The sequence below is a fragment of the Perca fluviatilis genome, chromosome 20 (assembly GCF_010015445.1).
Source record: "Perca fluviatilis chromosome 20, GENO_Pfluv_1.0, whole genome shotgun sequence".
NCBI classification, from domain to species: Eukaryota; Metazoa; Chordata; class Actinopteri; order Perciformes; family Percidae; genus Perca; species Perca fluviatilis.
Genome location: NC_053131.1, coordinates 24,424,573 through 24,440,498, shown reverse-complemented (window position 1 = coordinate 24,440,498; position 15,926 = coordinate 24,424,573). Strand labels below are relative to the sequence as shown.

The 15,926-nt window shown below is 43.4% G+C and overlaps 1 protein-coding gene and 1 long non-coding RNA gene across 13 annotated transcripts in view; one reads left to right on the top strand and one right to left on the bottom strand.

The window, feature by feature from the left end:
• Positions 1–15,926, bottom strand: part of ralgapa2 (Ral GTPase activating protein catalytic subunit alpha 2) — a 118,216-nt gene that overhangs the window by 6,864 nt on the left and 95,426 nt on the right. For all 12 annotated transcript variants that reach the window (XR_005637306.1, XM_039785615.1, XM_039785620.1 and 9 more), the window contains one exon: positions 5,496–5,617. Coding sequence is in view for 11 of the 12 variants with exons in the window: in XM_039785615.1 (XP_039641549.1) it covers positions 5,496–5,617 (122 nt within the window). In the remaining variant the exon portion in view is untranslated. The remainder of the gene's footprint in view (positions 1–5,495; positions 5,618–15,926) is intronic.
• Positions 6,666–10,525, top strand: LOC120549041. The gene is made up of 2 exons (XR_005637307.1): positions 6,666–6,924; positions 9,535–10,525. It is a non-coding gene; the product is annotated as an uncharacterized LOC120549041 (long non-coding RNA).

The following is a 15,926-nucleotide window of genomic DNA, read 5'->3' as shown; positions in this document are numbered from 1 at the left end:
AGTTATACGTTTGATGGGACACAGAGGCTCAGGACGATAGACTACAACAATAATGGATTAGGGCTGGGCGATAAAACGATAACGATATGTATCGCGATAGACACGTAATCAATATCAATAGAAAATGCGTTCGATAAAACGTTCGATAACTTGTTTTTCTTCTTTGGAAGAAACCAGAAGTAGCAAAGCAAGTTTGGTTGCATGAACAAAGGCACTCACTCTCTGGTAACCTAGCAACGTAGGGAGTGACACTCTAACAGCCAATCATGTAACAGTATCAAGTTTGGTTGCGCCACATCGCTGTCTCGTGTTGGATTCTACAATAACAGAACCGGCGGCGTGGAGCGATAAGTGTAAAGTGAGTGCCGCAGCGAGCGAGGAAATTTTTGATAAAACAGGAAAAGTCAGTATGGCAGTTTTGGGGATTTTATATTCTGACCGTCGTCCCCACCAACATTACTGCAAACTTGTTTTACCACCTTAGCCGCGCTCATACTTTGGAGCACAGCCGTATTCGCCAGCAACGTCTAACAACATCTGCAGCTGCTACACCGCACAAGCAGCAGACCGCCATGGAGAGGTACTCTGCATCAGCGCCTTACTAAACGCTACAAAGAAATAACGGAGGCAGACGTGCTGAGCACTGTCCAGAAGCCAGGTTACCAACCTAGCACTAAACCTGCAGAAAATAGTTCTTCTCAGGTTTCAGGTTTCTCTATGTTTATTTTTAACACTTTGCACCATTTTATTACACCTTATTAAGCAATTCTTACTTATTCTTTCTTCACTGTGATTTTAGACTTATGTTTACATTTTAATTATTTGAGTGATTTCCATGGTTGTGTTGACATTTCTGCTTTTATAACTGAGGGGATTATAATCAGAGGAAGGTTAAGTTTAAAATAAAAATGTTTAAATTTAATATATTTTTCTCCTGGTCCTTTTTTTAAATAGGTCATAAAAAATATCAATAATTATCGATGTCGACCGATATGAAACACTTATATCGTGATACAGTTTTCAGCCATATCGCCCAGCCCTATAATGGATATGTATTTTTTATACTGTATGTGGCCTAAAGCATTAAATACATCATGCCGATGGTTTTGGAAAGCTACAGAGCAGCCTTCAGTTTATGAATACAGTTGATAAGAATACATGAAAACACACACAAACAACTGTGATAGCTGGGAAGAGGGTAACCAGACGTCCCGAGAAATTAAGAGCCGTTGTCCCAAATCCTGTCTCATTTGTCCCGAAAATGAGACTAAACCAGAGTTTCATTGCTGCAATCCTAGATCCAAACAAAGCATTTTCCACAGCCTGCAGGAAATAATTTGGCATATCACAAGAAGGGGAAGCAGATGTCACACTTACATACAACATATTCATTGCCACAAGTGCTGCTAAGATGTTTAATGCCTTGTTTATTGTGTTGTTGTTTTTTGTACCTCCAACTGCAAATCAAATTTCCCCTCGAGGGACAATAAAGAATTCTGAACTCTGTTTCTTTTTCCTAATGACAGACAGTTGGCTTCATGTTCATGGACAAAAATAATAAACTTCAGTATTGAGTTATGATTTTCATGTGTGTTACAGGTGCAACCATTTTGACAGTCAACTAATTGTGCTGATTGTAAACTGAAAACATTTGGGTTTTGGTCAGATTAATTGATAATATAAATAAATCTTAGTTTCAGACTGGTATGCCTGTTTTCTTATAAACACCTTAGGCTTACATTTTAGATTTTTTCTGTTAACTTTCTTAAGGTTTCTTTAAGTTTAGAGAGAAAAACTCTTCTTTTACATTATGCGACAGATTAACATACACAGGATATTATGTGCTTGTCCCAGCACTTCAGTAAAGCTATACGATGCTCATACTGAGCAGTGAAATAGTCAAACCCAAGTTTCCCCCATTTTCATGGCTGCACCCTAACATAAAATAGATCTATTCTAGACGTATCTATTTTTGCTGAAATTCATTGTTAAAAATGTGTTAACTTTGGAAATTCCACTAGAACTGAAATACAGTTCTGTGGGTTTGAACAATTCTCATCCACATTTTATTAGGGTGGACTCACCAATGAACCTGGCAGTATTTAAAGGGGTGATAGAATGCAAAACCGATTTTACCTTGTCATAGTTGAATAATGACAGTTTAGTGGATAACTAGGACATACATAGAACCTCAAAATTCCATTGACACCTCTTTCCTCTGCAAATCTCACAATTTGAAACTGCCTCTGAAAACGGGCAAATCTCAACGAGCCGCCTAGTTGACGTCAACTCGGCGGCTCCTCCTCATTTGGCTCTAGTCTCTCTCTTTGTCACACCCCAACATTTGCATAGGCTACACAACTGACCTGAGATCAGGTAGTCTTCTGAATCTAGGTCATGCAGATCTCAGAAATTGCGAGAAATCAACTATGTAGAGGTCAAATATGGGCCGTTTTATGAAAATTGATGTCTAATTGCAAATTTTGTCCGACTGTGTGTCAGAGTTCAGCGGCCAGTGCTGCCTGTGTTGCTGCCTCGCCGCCTGGCCTGCCTTCCTTCACAGACCCCGGCCTGCTGTGAGGTAGATTGAGCTCCATCACGGCTGGCAGACCACGGCACTCCATACCCGCGCAAAGTCACCGTTTTTTGGGTTAATGGACTACCAAACGCCGCTGCCTGGACAGAGCTCCAGGGCCTGCAGCTCCCCTCTTCCTGCTAAATGGCCGGTGTGTGTGAGTGAGAGCGCGGTCAGCGAGCTCGTTACGCCAGCAATCTCTTACCACAGGTTCCAGTTAATCTTATAATGTGCGTAATTATAATGTGTTGAGTTATTTAAACAAACGATCAGTGAAATAAACGCCTCTTGTCCGCGAGTCTCATTGATAGAGCCTGTGGCTGGATGGAGCTCTATCAATGAGAGCTAGCTAGCCTCCTCTTAGAATTCCTCTGAAATTCACAAAAAATTATCAAATTGAAATCGGACACCATTGTTAGCTTTATAAGAGCTTAGGGTAGAGGTTATATAAGTGGTGTGACGAAATTCAAACTGTAAATATACTCTAATTACGCCGAAAATTAAGCTAACTAGCCGCAATGTATACACATAGGATTGAAGGGACAGTCGCAGCTAACGAAACCCCTAGTGTTCACAAAAATTCATTAAATTGAAATCTGACACCATGGTTAGCTTTATAAGACCTTGGGGTAAATGTTATATAAGTGGCGTGATGAAATTCAAACTGTAAATATACTATAGTTATGCTGAAAGTGTAGCTAGCTAGCCATGATATTTTCCCATTGTATTGAATGGGACACATAGCTAGCTAGCTGCTCTTCCTAACAAGACCTCTTGCGTTCATAAAAATGCCTTACATTCAAATCGGACTGTTAGCTTTTGTTAGCTTTGTAAGACCTTGGGGTAGCTGTGATATAAGTGTCGTGACGAAATTCAAACTGTAAATATATTATAGTTATGCCGGCCGCGGAGCCCCGGTAGTGCAGTAATCGACAAAGGGGGACTTTGCCCTGGGTATGGAGCCCAGCAGGCTGCCGCTTTCTCGTCAGACTGTGTGGAGCTCCTAAAGTCCGACACGTCTTACCAAATTTGCAATTAGCCATACATTTTTGTAAAACGGCCCATATTTGAGCTTTATATAGTTGATTTCTCGCATAAAAAAAGTCTCAGAAGTGAATTTGGTAACGAAACATTGCAGTGTCTGGAATATGAGATTCTGTCGCGTCTCTAATGTGTGTATGGGGATTCGCTCAACCAATCAGCGCGCAGCTCATCTAAATGTTCATGAGCATACCATATTTGGAAGAAAAGCTCTTGTTATAAATAGGGCCAAAACACAGGGATGCATAAGGGCCAATAAAATATCAACCAGGCCATTTTCAGCACAACCAATGTTACATACCCCATTAGGAGACCTTAAGGAACAGTGTAAAATACCCTATATAATCATTATATCACCCCTTTAAAAGGTCAAAAATCAGCAGCAAATTTGTGAAATCACTCAACAGCCCTGTTATAATGGTTAACAAGGAAACAAAGTAAATGTGTTACAGTATTGTATAGAACAGGTGAGTCCTGGATAAAATATGAATGGACAGGCATATACACACTCTCACATTAATCTAGTAATCTATTACACGCGTAGATTCCGAAGAAATACAAATTGCCACTGAGAACGAGTTTCCGCAACAGCGAGGGTGACATAACAGCTTTACTGACCTCATTATGTTAAGGCCTCTCACATTAGCCACATTGTATGTCCCATGCGGTGAAAGATTATTCTCAAGCCTGGCTAACCTCTTTAACCTCTCTGACCAGCCACTCTTCCTCTCTCTTTTGAACTCACAAGTTCCTCCTCCTCTATATTCCTCTGTATCTATTATTTCCCTCAGTCCTTCCCTTTAAGCTGGTTTTGTGGTGGGGATGGTCACGAGAGGTCAGTCTGGGGAGATTTTACACCTCGGCAGGAGAGATGGGAAAACAGTATGGTCATGTAGCTGACTACCTCTTGCCTGCCTTCAACAGCCTGAATATCACACCTGCCGTCTGAGAATCTGACACACACACACACACACACACACACACACACACACACACACACACACACACACACACACACACACACACACACACACACACACACACACACACACACACACACACACACACACCAAAAAAAAAACGGACATTTTACATTTAATTCTCACATGCCAGCATACTGGCTAAAAATATTATATACACATTAAACGCCCCTCAAGCATATGAGCACTGACAGATTTGAAAATGACAAGGCATCTATGGTGTGGTATTGTGAAGTGCTTTCCTTGTCAAAACAGAACATGTGTCGGGATCCAATAGAGTGGAAAAGTGCAATCCCGTATTGATTTCAGTGCTGTTGCAGATCGATCAGAGCTGGTACAAGTAGGAAGAACAAGATAAGACACGTTTTTCCATTCTATTCATCATGGACTGATAAGAGTGCTGTGCTGACATCCGCGAGCTGCTGTTTGTCGGTTGAATCTCCTAAGTGTTAGGGAATGAGCTCATGAAGGAAGACACACACACACACACACACACACACACACGGCTGCTTATATTCATAGGAAAGTAATTGCACAGAAAGATGCAGTTTGAAACAAGAAGAGATGAGCAAAGTAGCGTGAGTGTGGCTTGAGGAAATGGAGAAAGCGTAGTGTTTGAAGTCAGTCGGATGGCGTGAAGAGCCGTTTGATATTCATCAGTGAGCGTAGGCGTGGAAGAAGAGTGGAGAGAATGAGGGCGGTGGAGGAGGCGACGGGAAAACAGGTGTGTTGTGGAGGAGGAGGAGAAACTGATACAGAAAAAGAGGCAAGAAAAGATATGACGAAGAAGGGAGGAAGAATGGAGCAATAGTGGGACGGAGAGACGGAAGGAAAGGGGCAAAGACATGGAATGGAAAGACAACATTGAGGACAGTGGTAAAGCGTGGTTTATTTCTCACCTGTCCCACTCATTGGATAGCCAGGAGAGGGAGAGAAGACCTGTGAGGCAAAGTCTTCGAAGCTCATGACCTCTCTGTGGTTCTGAACAATGGCCTCCAAGTAGAGAGCCCGCTCCTCATAGCTGGTTAGGTCTCGTTAAGGAACAAAACATAATGACATGATGGAGAAGAAAAGGGCAGCAAGGTATAGTTATCCTTTACCTGCCATTAAATCTAATACTCACAAAATAATCACATTTCAGACTATCATCAATCAAAACATCCATCTGTACATAGCACCACTTGTAAGATAGAAATAAATCACAATTTTTCAGTGCCGCACTGCATATACATGTACGGTGAGGGTGAGAGGCAGGGCAGGGCAGCTCCACCATCAGCAACTCAGCCAGAAGCAAAGATGGAACAATCAGCCATGCCACACAGCCCCAAATGAGAAAGCAGTCTCCAAAATAATCATAAAAAAAGAAATAAAAGAATACATCACTACTGGCGTGATGCTCCAAACCTCTTCTCTCTCCGCCTCTCGTCCCTCTCTTCTCTCTAATAGAACCCCTGCTGCAGACAGCACGTCTAGGACCACCCTCCCCGATGTGCTGCCTGCCACTTCTCCGTGCCATCAGGGGGAAAATTGGAGCCATTTGAAATTCAGAGTGACAAGCAGTGACTGGAGCCTGGGCAGCCAGCATGCAGGATGGATGGCCGGATTTGAAATGGGAAAGCTCAAATTAATAAATAAATAAGCCTGCAAAATGGCTGCCGGGTGAGGATGGAAAACATTCTGATGGCCATTATCATATCATTATCATAGATATATCGTGCTAAGTCTGTTGTGGAATGGAGGCAAGTGCTGGATAAAATATGTTGCAGGGAACTATTGGAGCAAAAAGATCTATCTGATGGCATAATCATAGTAAGCACTTTTGAGATTTAACTGTGTTTGTGTGCATGTTTGACAATGAATCTGATTATTCTCACGGCTGTCTGTTGTGGCCATGTTTCTTTGATAGCCGACACCTAACAAATTGCTCTACAAACATGCATTCTCACTCTCATACACACACACAAACAACTCTAGTCGCTCAGCACAGAGGCCCCCTCCCCCTCATCTCAATACGACTGCCAGGGTGGAGTGGCACTGGGCTATCGCTGACGCCAAAGCTGAACCAGGCTGAGCTGAGATACGCTGGACTGGGTCGAGAGGCTCTGGTCTGGGTTAGGTAGATAGGATGAGACAGTGACTGGGCAGGGGGCCTGCTGTGGGCACATGCCGCCACAACAGGGGCCAAGGCAGCCATGACCAATGGTTTTGAGAGAACCATGGCAAAGCGGGGGTGACGGGCACCTGAGCCGGGAGGTACCAGAGGGTACGATGGCCAAGCTGCTCACAGGGACAGAGATGGACAGAGGGCAGACTGAGACAAAGGATAAGGTAACAGAGGAAGATAGGGAGCAAGATGGGTTTGTATACTCATGTAAATGGTATTGATGTTTGGTTCCAAACAACCTATGAACCAAATAATAAGTCTTATAAGTCTAACATAGTCTATTTACAGTCCATGTCTTTTAAACGGCAAAAACATGAACAGCATTTCTTAACCATGGAAGGTAAAAATTAGAGACAAATACTAGCAAAGGTAGGTTAAAACAAACAGAAAAAAAATTACAGAAAAACTGACCTGCTCTATGTAAAAACATTGGTAACTCTACTCTGTTAATTTTTGGGGCATTTTCTTGAAAAATTTGATTCTCAGATAAACATACAAGATTTGAATGGTTGTCGGAACAGAATACCAAAAAAAGGCTCATATTTCCTACCTTATGTAGGAAAAAAAGAATGGAAGACAGGGCCAGAATTTTCATTTAAGAGATGCAGAGCAGCATGACTTTACGCATGTAAAAGCACTTCCCACTTAAGCTCTATATCTTTCCGGTCATAGCCAGACATGCAACGTCACTGTTTTCTGTCACTTGCTGGAAACAGTACTGGACAAAGAGTGTGCATCCCAGTCTCTGCTGCCATGGTAACTTGGGTCACAGCTCTGTGTGGTGGGTCATATCCAGGCTTTTATGGATGACAGACAGAGAGAAAGGATGTTTGTAAAAGAACAAAATGTGCCCAGATAGGTGATAAGTGGAAGACAAAATATAGTAGAAGGACAGACTTAATGAAAAGGAATGAGGGAAGTTAGAAGGAAGCTGACAAATGAAAGACAAGGGAGGTAGAGGAGAGAGAAAGAGAACCTTGGCACAGCGTGGGTCAACAGAGCCATATGGCTGTCCATTATCAGAGATGCAGATGACTGGAGGCCTGTTATTGAGATTCCTAACGCAAATATTGACTCCAGCTGGAGCAGACGCTCTCTCTGACTCTGACACACGCCTCTCCTCCACTACTTCCTTCCGCTGCCCTCTATCCAAGTTAGACAAATGAATTATAGTGGGTGAGAAAAAAAAAAACTTCAAAAGAACATATTGAAGGGAGATAGTGTAACATTATCAAGAGACAAGAGAATATATATGACAGGCTGTCAGGGAGAGAGAGACTAATAAAAGGTATTTTGGAGATGAGTGAAAGCAAGAGCCATAATCAGCTCACTTAAGTAAATGTACAATGCTATCTGTAGGTAAAAAAATTGCTGCACAGAAATCAGACCTGATGCACAGTGAGAGGTAATCTTGCCTTCTCTCCCTTGCACTCCCTCACCTTTCCGAGTGTCTCTAATTACTAAGCCATGGGCACAGCTTGTTCTCCTGCATATGCACAGATGAGGCTGCCTCCATGCAGTAACTTAATCAATGGACACGTCCGAACAGTGACGCAAAGACTATGTCCATGTCATGGACATCAAACCCGCTAACACTGACCTACTTTTGGGGAAAAATAAGCTGCGGCTACGGCTGCTGATGAGAGCCTGGCTAAGCTTCATGTTTGTGACAAAGTTCTCTGAAAAGATGTATTACAAAATGCTATACTTTATGAAGATGTTATGTATGTTATGAAAGCCTTTCTGGTTGACAATATTACTGTATCGCACAAAGCTCCCCTTTATTCAGTACTGCAAAAAATTCTAATCAAGCTAGAGGATGGAATATATAAAGAGGAAAATGCAGACAAGTCTACATTTCCACAGATGGACTGCAACTCAAGTCACCCGTGACATAACTGTCATTTACAGCTGAATTGGGCGGGCAAGCAAGACAAGCCGATGTGAGGAAGGAGAGTGCTTTGCGCCACTTTGGGAATTTCCAAGGAACTCCTACGTTCCAAGCTGCTGCATTCCTATTAGGGAGAAGAGCAGGAAACCAATGTAATGCCTTTGGAGCGTGGTAACCATTGGGATAGTAACGACAAAAACGTTATTGGACTGATGTCTAGAGACGTGGAGGTTGTGGTTAGAGCGTTATGAGGGTGGGGAGGGAGTATTATAAATATAGTATAAAAGGAGTCTATTACCTATAACATTTCCACATTTGGGATAATATGTTTTAGTGGAGAATGGTCCTTTACCACCCTATCCCCTGCTTGCCCTCTTTCATGGTGACAAAGGCAGTGACATATGGTTGGCATGTGGTGTCTAAGTGTACACAAGACGCATAGTACACAAACTTACAGGACAATTATACACAACCACACAAAGCAGCTTACATGCAAAAAAAATTAATGGTGGTATGTGGTTTAACAAACACCACCAGAGACAGAATACAACAACATGAAACCTGGGAAAGCATTATGTGCATGTGTCTATGAGTCAGCCTGTGTGCACATGCATATGTATCTGTGGGTGTGTGCACGTATGTATACATATGCATGCGTGCTGTCCAGATGGCAGGATGGTTCTTCTGGGGGGAATAGTGGGGGTCAAGTATCTTTGTGGATCAAAGCCAAGGTCAGGGCAGCTGTAGTGGCCCATGTTCAAGGTGAATGGAGGCCTCAGATGGCTCTTCATTAGCAGGCTGCTCCATCCCTGCTGGACCCCATCGGCCAACCGCCACTAACCTTCATCATCCTCTCTCTCCTTTTTTCTCTCTACGTCCACAGGGACCTGTCCTGAAAATGCCTGTCCACTGGGATCCATTTTGTGCTGTGTGTAACCCCACCCAGTGCATAGGGACACGTACACATGCTCACACATAGGCGTTTGTGCATAAGTAGGCACAACACACATTCATACCCTCCACCCACACACTGTTCCCCAAAAGAGCCTATGTTGACCTCTGAACTGGGGTGTGTGTGTCTCTCTCTCTCTCTCTCTCTCTCTCTCTCAGCAGGATCTTGATCATCCACCACTCCGTCCTTGTGTTCCTCAGTCCCTCTGCTGAAAAAAGGCCTCACGCCACCACTGGCCTCGGAAACACACAACATATTTTGAACACACACAGCCTTTAAACACACAGCCAGCAGGGACATTCACGGCTTCAGAAAGGACGCCTTAACCGAAAGGTACTCTGAATGTATGGATGCTGGAATGTTTATCGCTTCCCACGTGTGCTCGTGCTCATATATGTGCGTCCTTGTGCTTGTGGTAGCAGTGTATGAGATACAAAACAGAACAGCAAAACTCAATTCATATGGCAATAATGTTTTGAAGAAATACCTCATTTACTTAGGTTTGCTAAAGGACTACATCATGATTCCTTCATTGTGAAATGCAATATGTTTCAAACCATCAAGACTCTTTCTAGAGGTGTGGCCAATCTCAGTAAATGCCATAAGAAGCTTGGTCAGGAGAAGATAAACCCAATGACTTCAATGATTCTGAGAGCATGATGCGACAACAAAATAATTTGGTCTGAATGCCAAGTGAACATTGGTGCTATTGTGTACTATCAGTGCTATAAAGATAAGGAATACCATCCCCACAGTGAATCGCATTGGTTGCAGCATCATGCTGTAGGCACGGCTGTCAGCAGCAGGGACTGGGAGACTGGTCAAGACTAGAGTGGGAGCAGGCCAAGTGTCCTTGAGTAGCCCTGCCAAAATCCCAGTGTTGTGCTTTATTTGTACAAAACAATAAAAGATTGTGTGAAAAGATTTTTCGTTATAGTCTTAACTCTCATTTTGCAGTAATTGCACACATGAAGAGAATGAATGAGATAGACAGACACTCTCTCTCTCACACACACACACACACACACACAAACACACACACACACACACACACACACACACACAGTTAATCTGTTGATAAGACAGGGTAGGGGGTGAAGGTCCAGATTAGGCAAAGGAGCATTAGAAGGGGTCTTAAGACGCCCCATACGGACATTTCACTACTTAAGCTCCATTTCTATCCACTTCTAAGTCGGGTGCATGCCCCCTCCCCTTTTGTCAAAGATGCCCTTATCGTGTTGAGTAAGTAAGACTGAAAGCTCTTTGCTTCATGAGGAAGTTTTCATAGTCAAGTCAATTTTATTTATACAGCCCCATATCCCAAATCACAAATTTGACTCAAGGGGATTTACAATCTGTACAGCATACAACAATTTAAGGCTATGAAATTAAGCTCATTTTAATCTTGATTTCGATTTTGGCTCCCAACAATCCCAAAAACAATGTAATTAAGAAAAAAAAAGATTATTTTGCACATCGCATTTTAAACTCTTATTTTGTCTTGTGTTCTGAAGGGGAATTCAAAAAGTTAAACAGGAAAAGCATTTAGGCAAATTTCACAGTTCAAGGTGTTTTCACTGTTGATCTGTTTAACTGTTCCACTGTTTTTTAAATTCAATAAACACAACATCCTTCCAAAAGTCAATAAGTAATCATGTTAAATAATCGTCATTTCAATATTGACCAAAATAATTGTGATTATGATTTTTTTTTAATCGAGCAGCCCTACGACACCCTCTATCCTTAGACCGTCGATTTGGAAAGGGAAAAGCTCAACAGGGAAGAAAAATGTAATAAAGAGACAAAATTATAGAAAGATTGTAAACATATATGAAGAATATGGATGTGGGAAAGAGAGAGAGGTCCCAGGATGGCCGATGGTCCAGCACAGAGAAGCATGAGTAAAAAGAGAGGACAGGGAGGATAAACTAGGTAAGATGTTCTTGATTAAATTTGGCTTGAGTGTCAAAGAGAAATCTAGAATAGTATATTTTGTTACTGATTAAACGAGAGAAAAATGCTGCTTAAGCAGTGGATAGAGCATGTTTGTAATCCAATACACATTTGTGCCATGAGAGGTAGAACACTTTTCGTGTTCCAATCGCCTGCAGGTCTGCTTAAGAGCAAGTCTTTCTACAATAAACCAGTGTTCACCTCTTTGACCACCTTATTTTGATAGAAAGAGGTGCAACTGAATCCAACATATAAAGAATATTAAGGGCTGTGTTTAAGTCACTGGTACAATTTTCAACAGGGCCTGTCACTGCAGTGAAAGGAGCCAAGACCACAGGCAATCGCTTACCAAGTGCAGTTAAAGTTGACGGACCAATGTGTCCATCAACTTTCACTGCACTTGAAATAAAGAGATGGAAGAAAGACGGGTTTGGCAAGAAATACGGGTTCAGATCAATTGTAATTTGAAGAGATTACTATAAACATGGCAAGTAAGAGAACTGCAGAACAGTTCAGAAGTCCTTTTCTGAGAATTATATCTTATCTCTGTTTGAAACATTGTCTGTGAGGTAATGTTAACGAACGTATAGTCAGACTCAACGGATGTTTATTGCTGGGATAAAGCCTGACATGTTCCTCCCCTCTCGCTATCTCCGCTATCGAGGCTTAGCGCCTTAGATTGTGATTGGTTTGAATAAAAACAGACAAGCCAGAACACTGTGGTGATATATCTGGCAATGCAAGACTAACTAAAGTATAACACAGACTTTCATTAAGCTAAAATAAAAAATAAAACCTTTGCCATGCAAGGGGAGCAAACACTCCTACGCTCCTCGGGACTCCATGGCAGCAGCCAAGGTTAATCCTGTTTGTAGAAGCGCTGGTGGGAAAAGGGCCTCTTGTAGTGAAGAGGGACAGTTTTGAGATGAGGTGGAGGGTGCCTCTAGGTGCTTGACCCCCTCCTCTCTTAGCCCCACATCTGCCCATTAACCTGGGCCAATCAGCTTGACCTTGGTGAGGAGAGGAGCTCAGGAGTAGCTCACAGCGCCATTGACTCCCAGCAGTCACATAATTGGCCTGTTAAGAGGAAGGGATGGGGAGGGGGGGCTTGGTTGTGCTGGGGTGCCAGTTCAAGCAGAGTAAAAAAGCAGATGTGGTCATTATTTTGTTTTGTTGACAGGTATAGTGCCTCATGTCCTCATGCACACTCATAGCAGTATTGCTTGATATCACACGCATACTGTCCATCAAAATGAATACATTAAGGGTTTAAGTCTCCTGCTTAGGTTGTGAACTAAAAAGGAAAAAAAGATTTGAAAAATGATTGGTGACAAAGACAGGCTAGACACACCTTTAAATGACGGGCATACGGTATCTTGTTGCCAGTCATTTACACTGGCTACCAAGGAAGGTAATGAAAGCAGAGTGGTGTCAGAAGAAGCGGTTTAAATCAACAGGGGATCACAGTGCCATCTCCAGGAGGAGAAATGGACTGGACTGCATATGGATGAACTCTTACTCATTATAGAAAAGCAGATACGAGGCAGAAAAATGGCAGAGGCTGGAGATGTTTCACCGGGAAAAGGATTGGTGGAGACACTAAAACAAGGGATAGAACTATGAAGAAAGAAGGTGGAGATGGAGAGGAGGGTGGGGTAACATGAAAAAGAAGAAGGCAAGAAAGAGGGATAAAGCAGAGCAGGTGTTGATTGGAGAGAGGCCAGGCGGAGGGTGCCAGCGGTACCTGTTGTCAAAGAGATGGCTTAGGTGTGAAGCTCGTCTCAGCAGAGGCCCTCAGAGGTGTGAGGTGATTATGGGGAAACGGGAAAGAAGACAGAGACATTTAGCCAGAGAGAAAGAAAGATCAGGACAGAGCGAGTGAATATGGCAATAAAGCTGGCTGCTGGAATAATGGCAGAGTGGGAAGGAACAACAGATTGAGAGGGGTAAAGTGAAAACGTGTATGACAGAAACTAGCCAGTAGGGTAATTGTATAGTGTGTGTGTGTGTGTGTGTGTGTGTGTGTCCCAATCCCATTTTATATGGCAGCTACTCAAACCTTGGTTAAACGGGATATAAACCCCAGTCTCCTGGGTGAAAGTCCTGTGTTTGTTTTACTCATCCACCACCCAAACCTTCAACTTTCTGGATTTTAAGTTATCAGAAAGACTGCATTAGCCCTAGCCAAGCAGAGCTAAACACTACTAAGCTAGTGCTACATCCATGGATACATCCACACCTCCTAATGAGTCCCCATTCCCCCGCAAAATAACATTGCTGTTCAGGAATGCCAATACAGAAATTGCTGACCTTAGGGAAGATGTTCGTCGGATGTCTGAGGATTAAAGACTAAAGACGCCCTGCTAACCGCCTGCTTGGATGTGGCCCATGATCAGTCCCTGCGGATTTCAACTCCCTCGGTGGCTCTCCAGGATACGGCGCCCTGGGATCGGTCCGCCTGCCCACGTCCGTCCTCCTGCTCAACGCCGAGCCACCATTCGTCCTGGACAGAGGAGGTGCCTTGTCGGAGCTGGGTGTGAACTCGTCTGACAGTCCTGGCTCATGATCGACATCTGGGGCTACTGCAGCTCCTTCTCCATTGGCGTCTGGTAGCGTTCACATGGCTCTCTGTCACAACCGCATGGCCCCTGTGGCAGCGGCTGCCGGTGTGGTGGCTCCTTGCTATGGCTGCCCGACGTCTGGAAACACACTGGCTTTCCCGAGGCAGAGGGCTGGTGGTATACCTGCGGCATCCTGTTTGAATGGCTTGGCGTCCCCTCCACGCTTGTCCGGTGATTCCCCTGAGACCGACACTGAATGTTTTCTCCCAGATACCGACCATCAAAACACAACAACTCCTCGTCCTCTTTTTCCCCCTACCACTATTATTATCGGTGACTCCATCAAACGGGGCATACGATTTTTTAATGCAGTCACACACTGCTTTCCCAGAGCCAGGGTTGTAGACATTCTGATTAAACTTGTGGACCTGATACTCTCACTCCCGACCTCCATCAAACGTATTGTGGTCCATTGTGGAGTTAATAATACCCGCTTTCATGAAAGTGAACTTTCAAAAAGGGACTTTAAACTTCTTATTGATGCGTTGAAGAGCACTGGAAAGTGGGTTTTTATTTCTGGTCCACTTCTGTCTGTTGGTCGAGGAGCGGGACGTTTTAGCCGACTCCTCAGCCTTAGCACTTGGCTTCAGTCTGCCTGCAAGCTCCACAACATAGGTTTTATTGACAATTTTAATTTGTTTTGGGAACGCCGTTCTCTTTTTAGCAGAGATGGAATTGACCCCAATAAACGGGGCAGCCAAATGCTCTGCGGTAATCTTCAGCACGGGCTCCTGACTCAGACATGTGACTGACTGTTTACATCTTGCGCACACGTGCACATGCACCAGTCACACCCATAGACAGTATAAGAATGGACCAACAGACCCCGTTGCTCTGGACGAAGACCAGTGAAGGATATTAGAAGCACTTTTCCGGTGAGCGCAGAGTGTTACTGTGCAGCCTCCAACTGAGAGAGACGATGTAAATGTGACGTGAGTAACCTGTCTGAAAGTTGTAAGTCTTCTGGTAGCTTTGCCAAGAGAAATCTCAATCATTCCGAATCTTGCAGAGACGGAGAGCGTAGGTAGGTAAGGAGATAACATGGGCACAGGCTAATTATCCCTAACTAAAATGCTAGTTAACATTAGTAATTAAACCTAAACAGTTAATGTAAGTCGAAACTGCCTGCTAGCTTCTCCTGTACTATACGGTAATTCCTCTACTATGTGACACAATTGTTAGCCTATTTTTAGAAAAACGTCTGCTACGGAGCCATAACATGAGGTACAAGGTAATGGAGCCTTTTAAACATTGTCGTGTTTCTTTAGAAATAAACAATGGAAAAATAGAGTCTTTAAATGCTTCAGATGTGAAGTTATTCGCTGTCAAAGTGACGTCAAAATGAATGGCAGTCAATGGAATGCTAACAGGAGCTGATTGTTTTGTAGCATCAAAATGGCGCCATAGGAGGTTCGAGTTCTGAAGCAAAGCTTACCCCCTTGGTCACACCCCTCTTCCTCTACAGCAGTAGAAGCATATGTTACCCTTGAGAGCTTCCCCTGCAGGCCCCCCTTGTCAGTTACTACCTACTCTCCCTTGTCACCTTCTATAAACACCCACCTCATGAGCTTTTCCGATCATCACGGAGCTTGTCTAATGTTAGAGCATGACTCACTCAAGTACAAACCCTACACAAGTCAGGGAACTGGTCCTCAGTCCAACCGGGCAATCAATTTTTATACCTCCACCTCTATTATCATTCCCACAAGAATTACAAACATTCGAGGAAATCATCACTCCCCTGGCTGC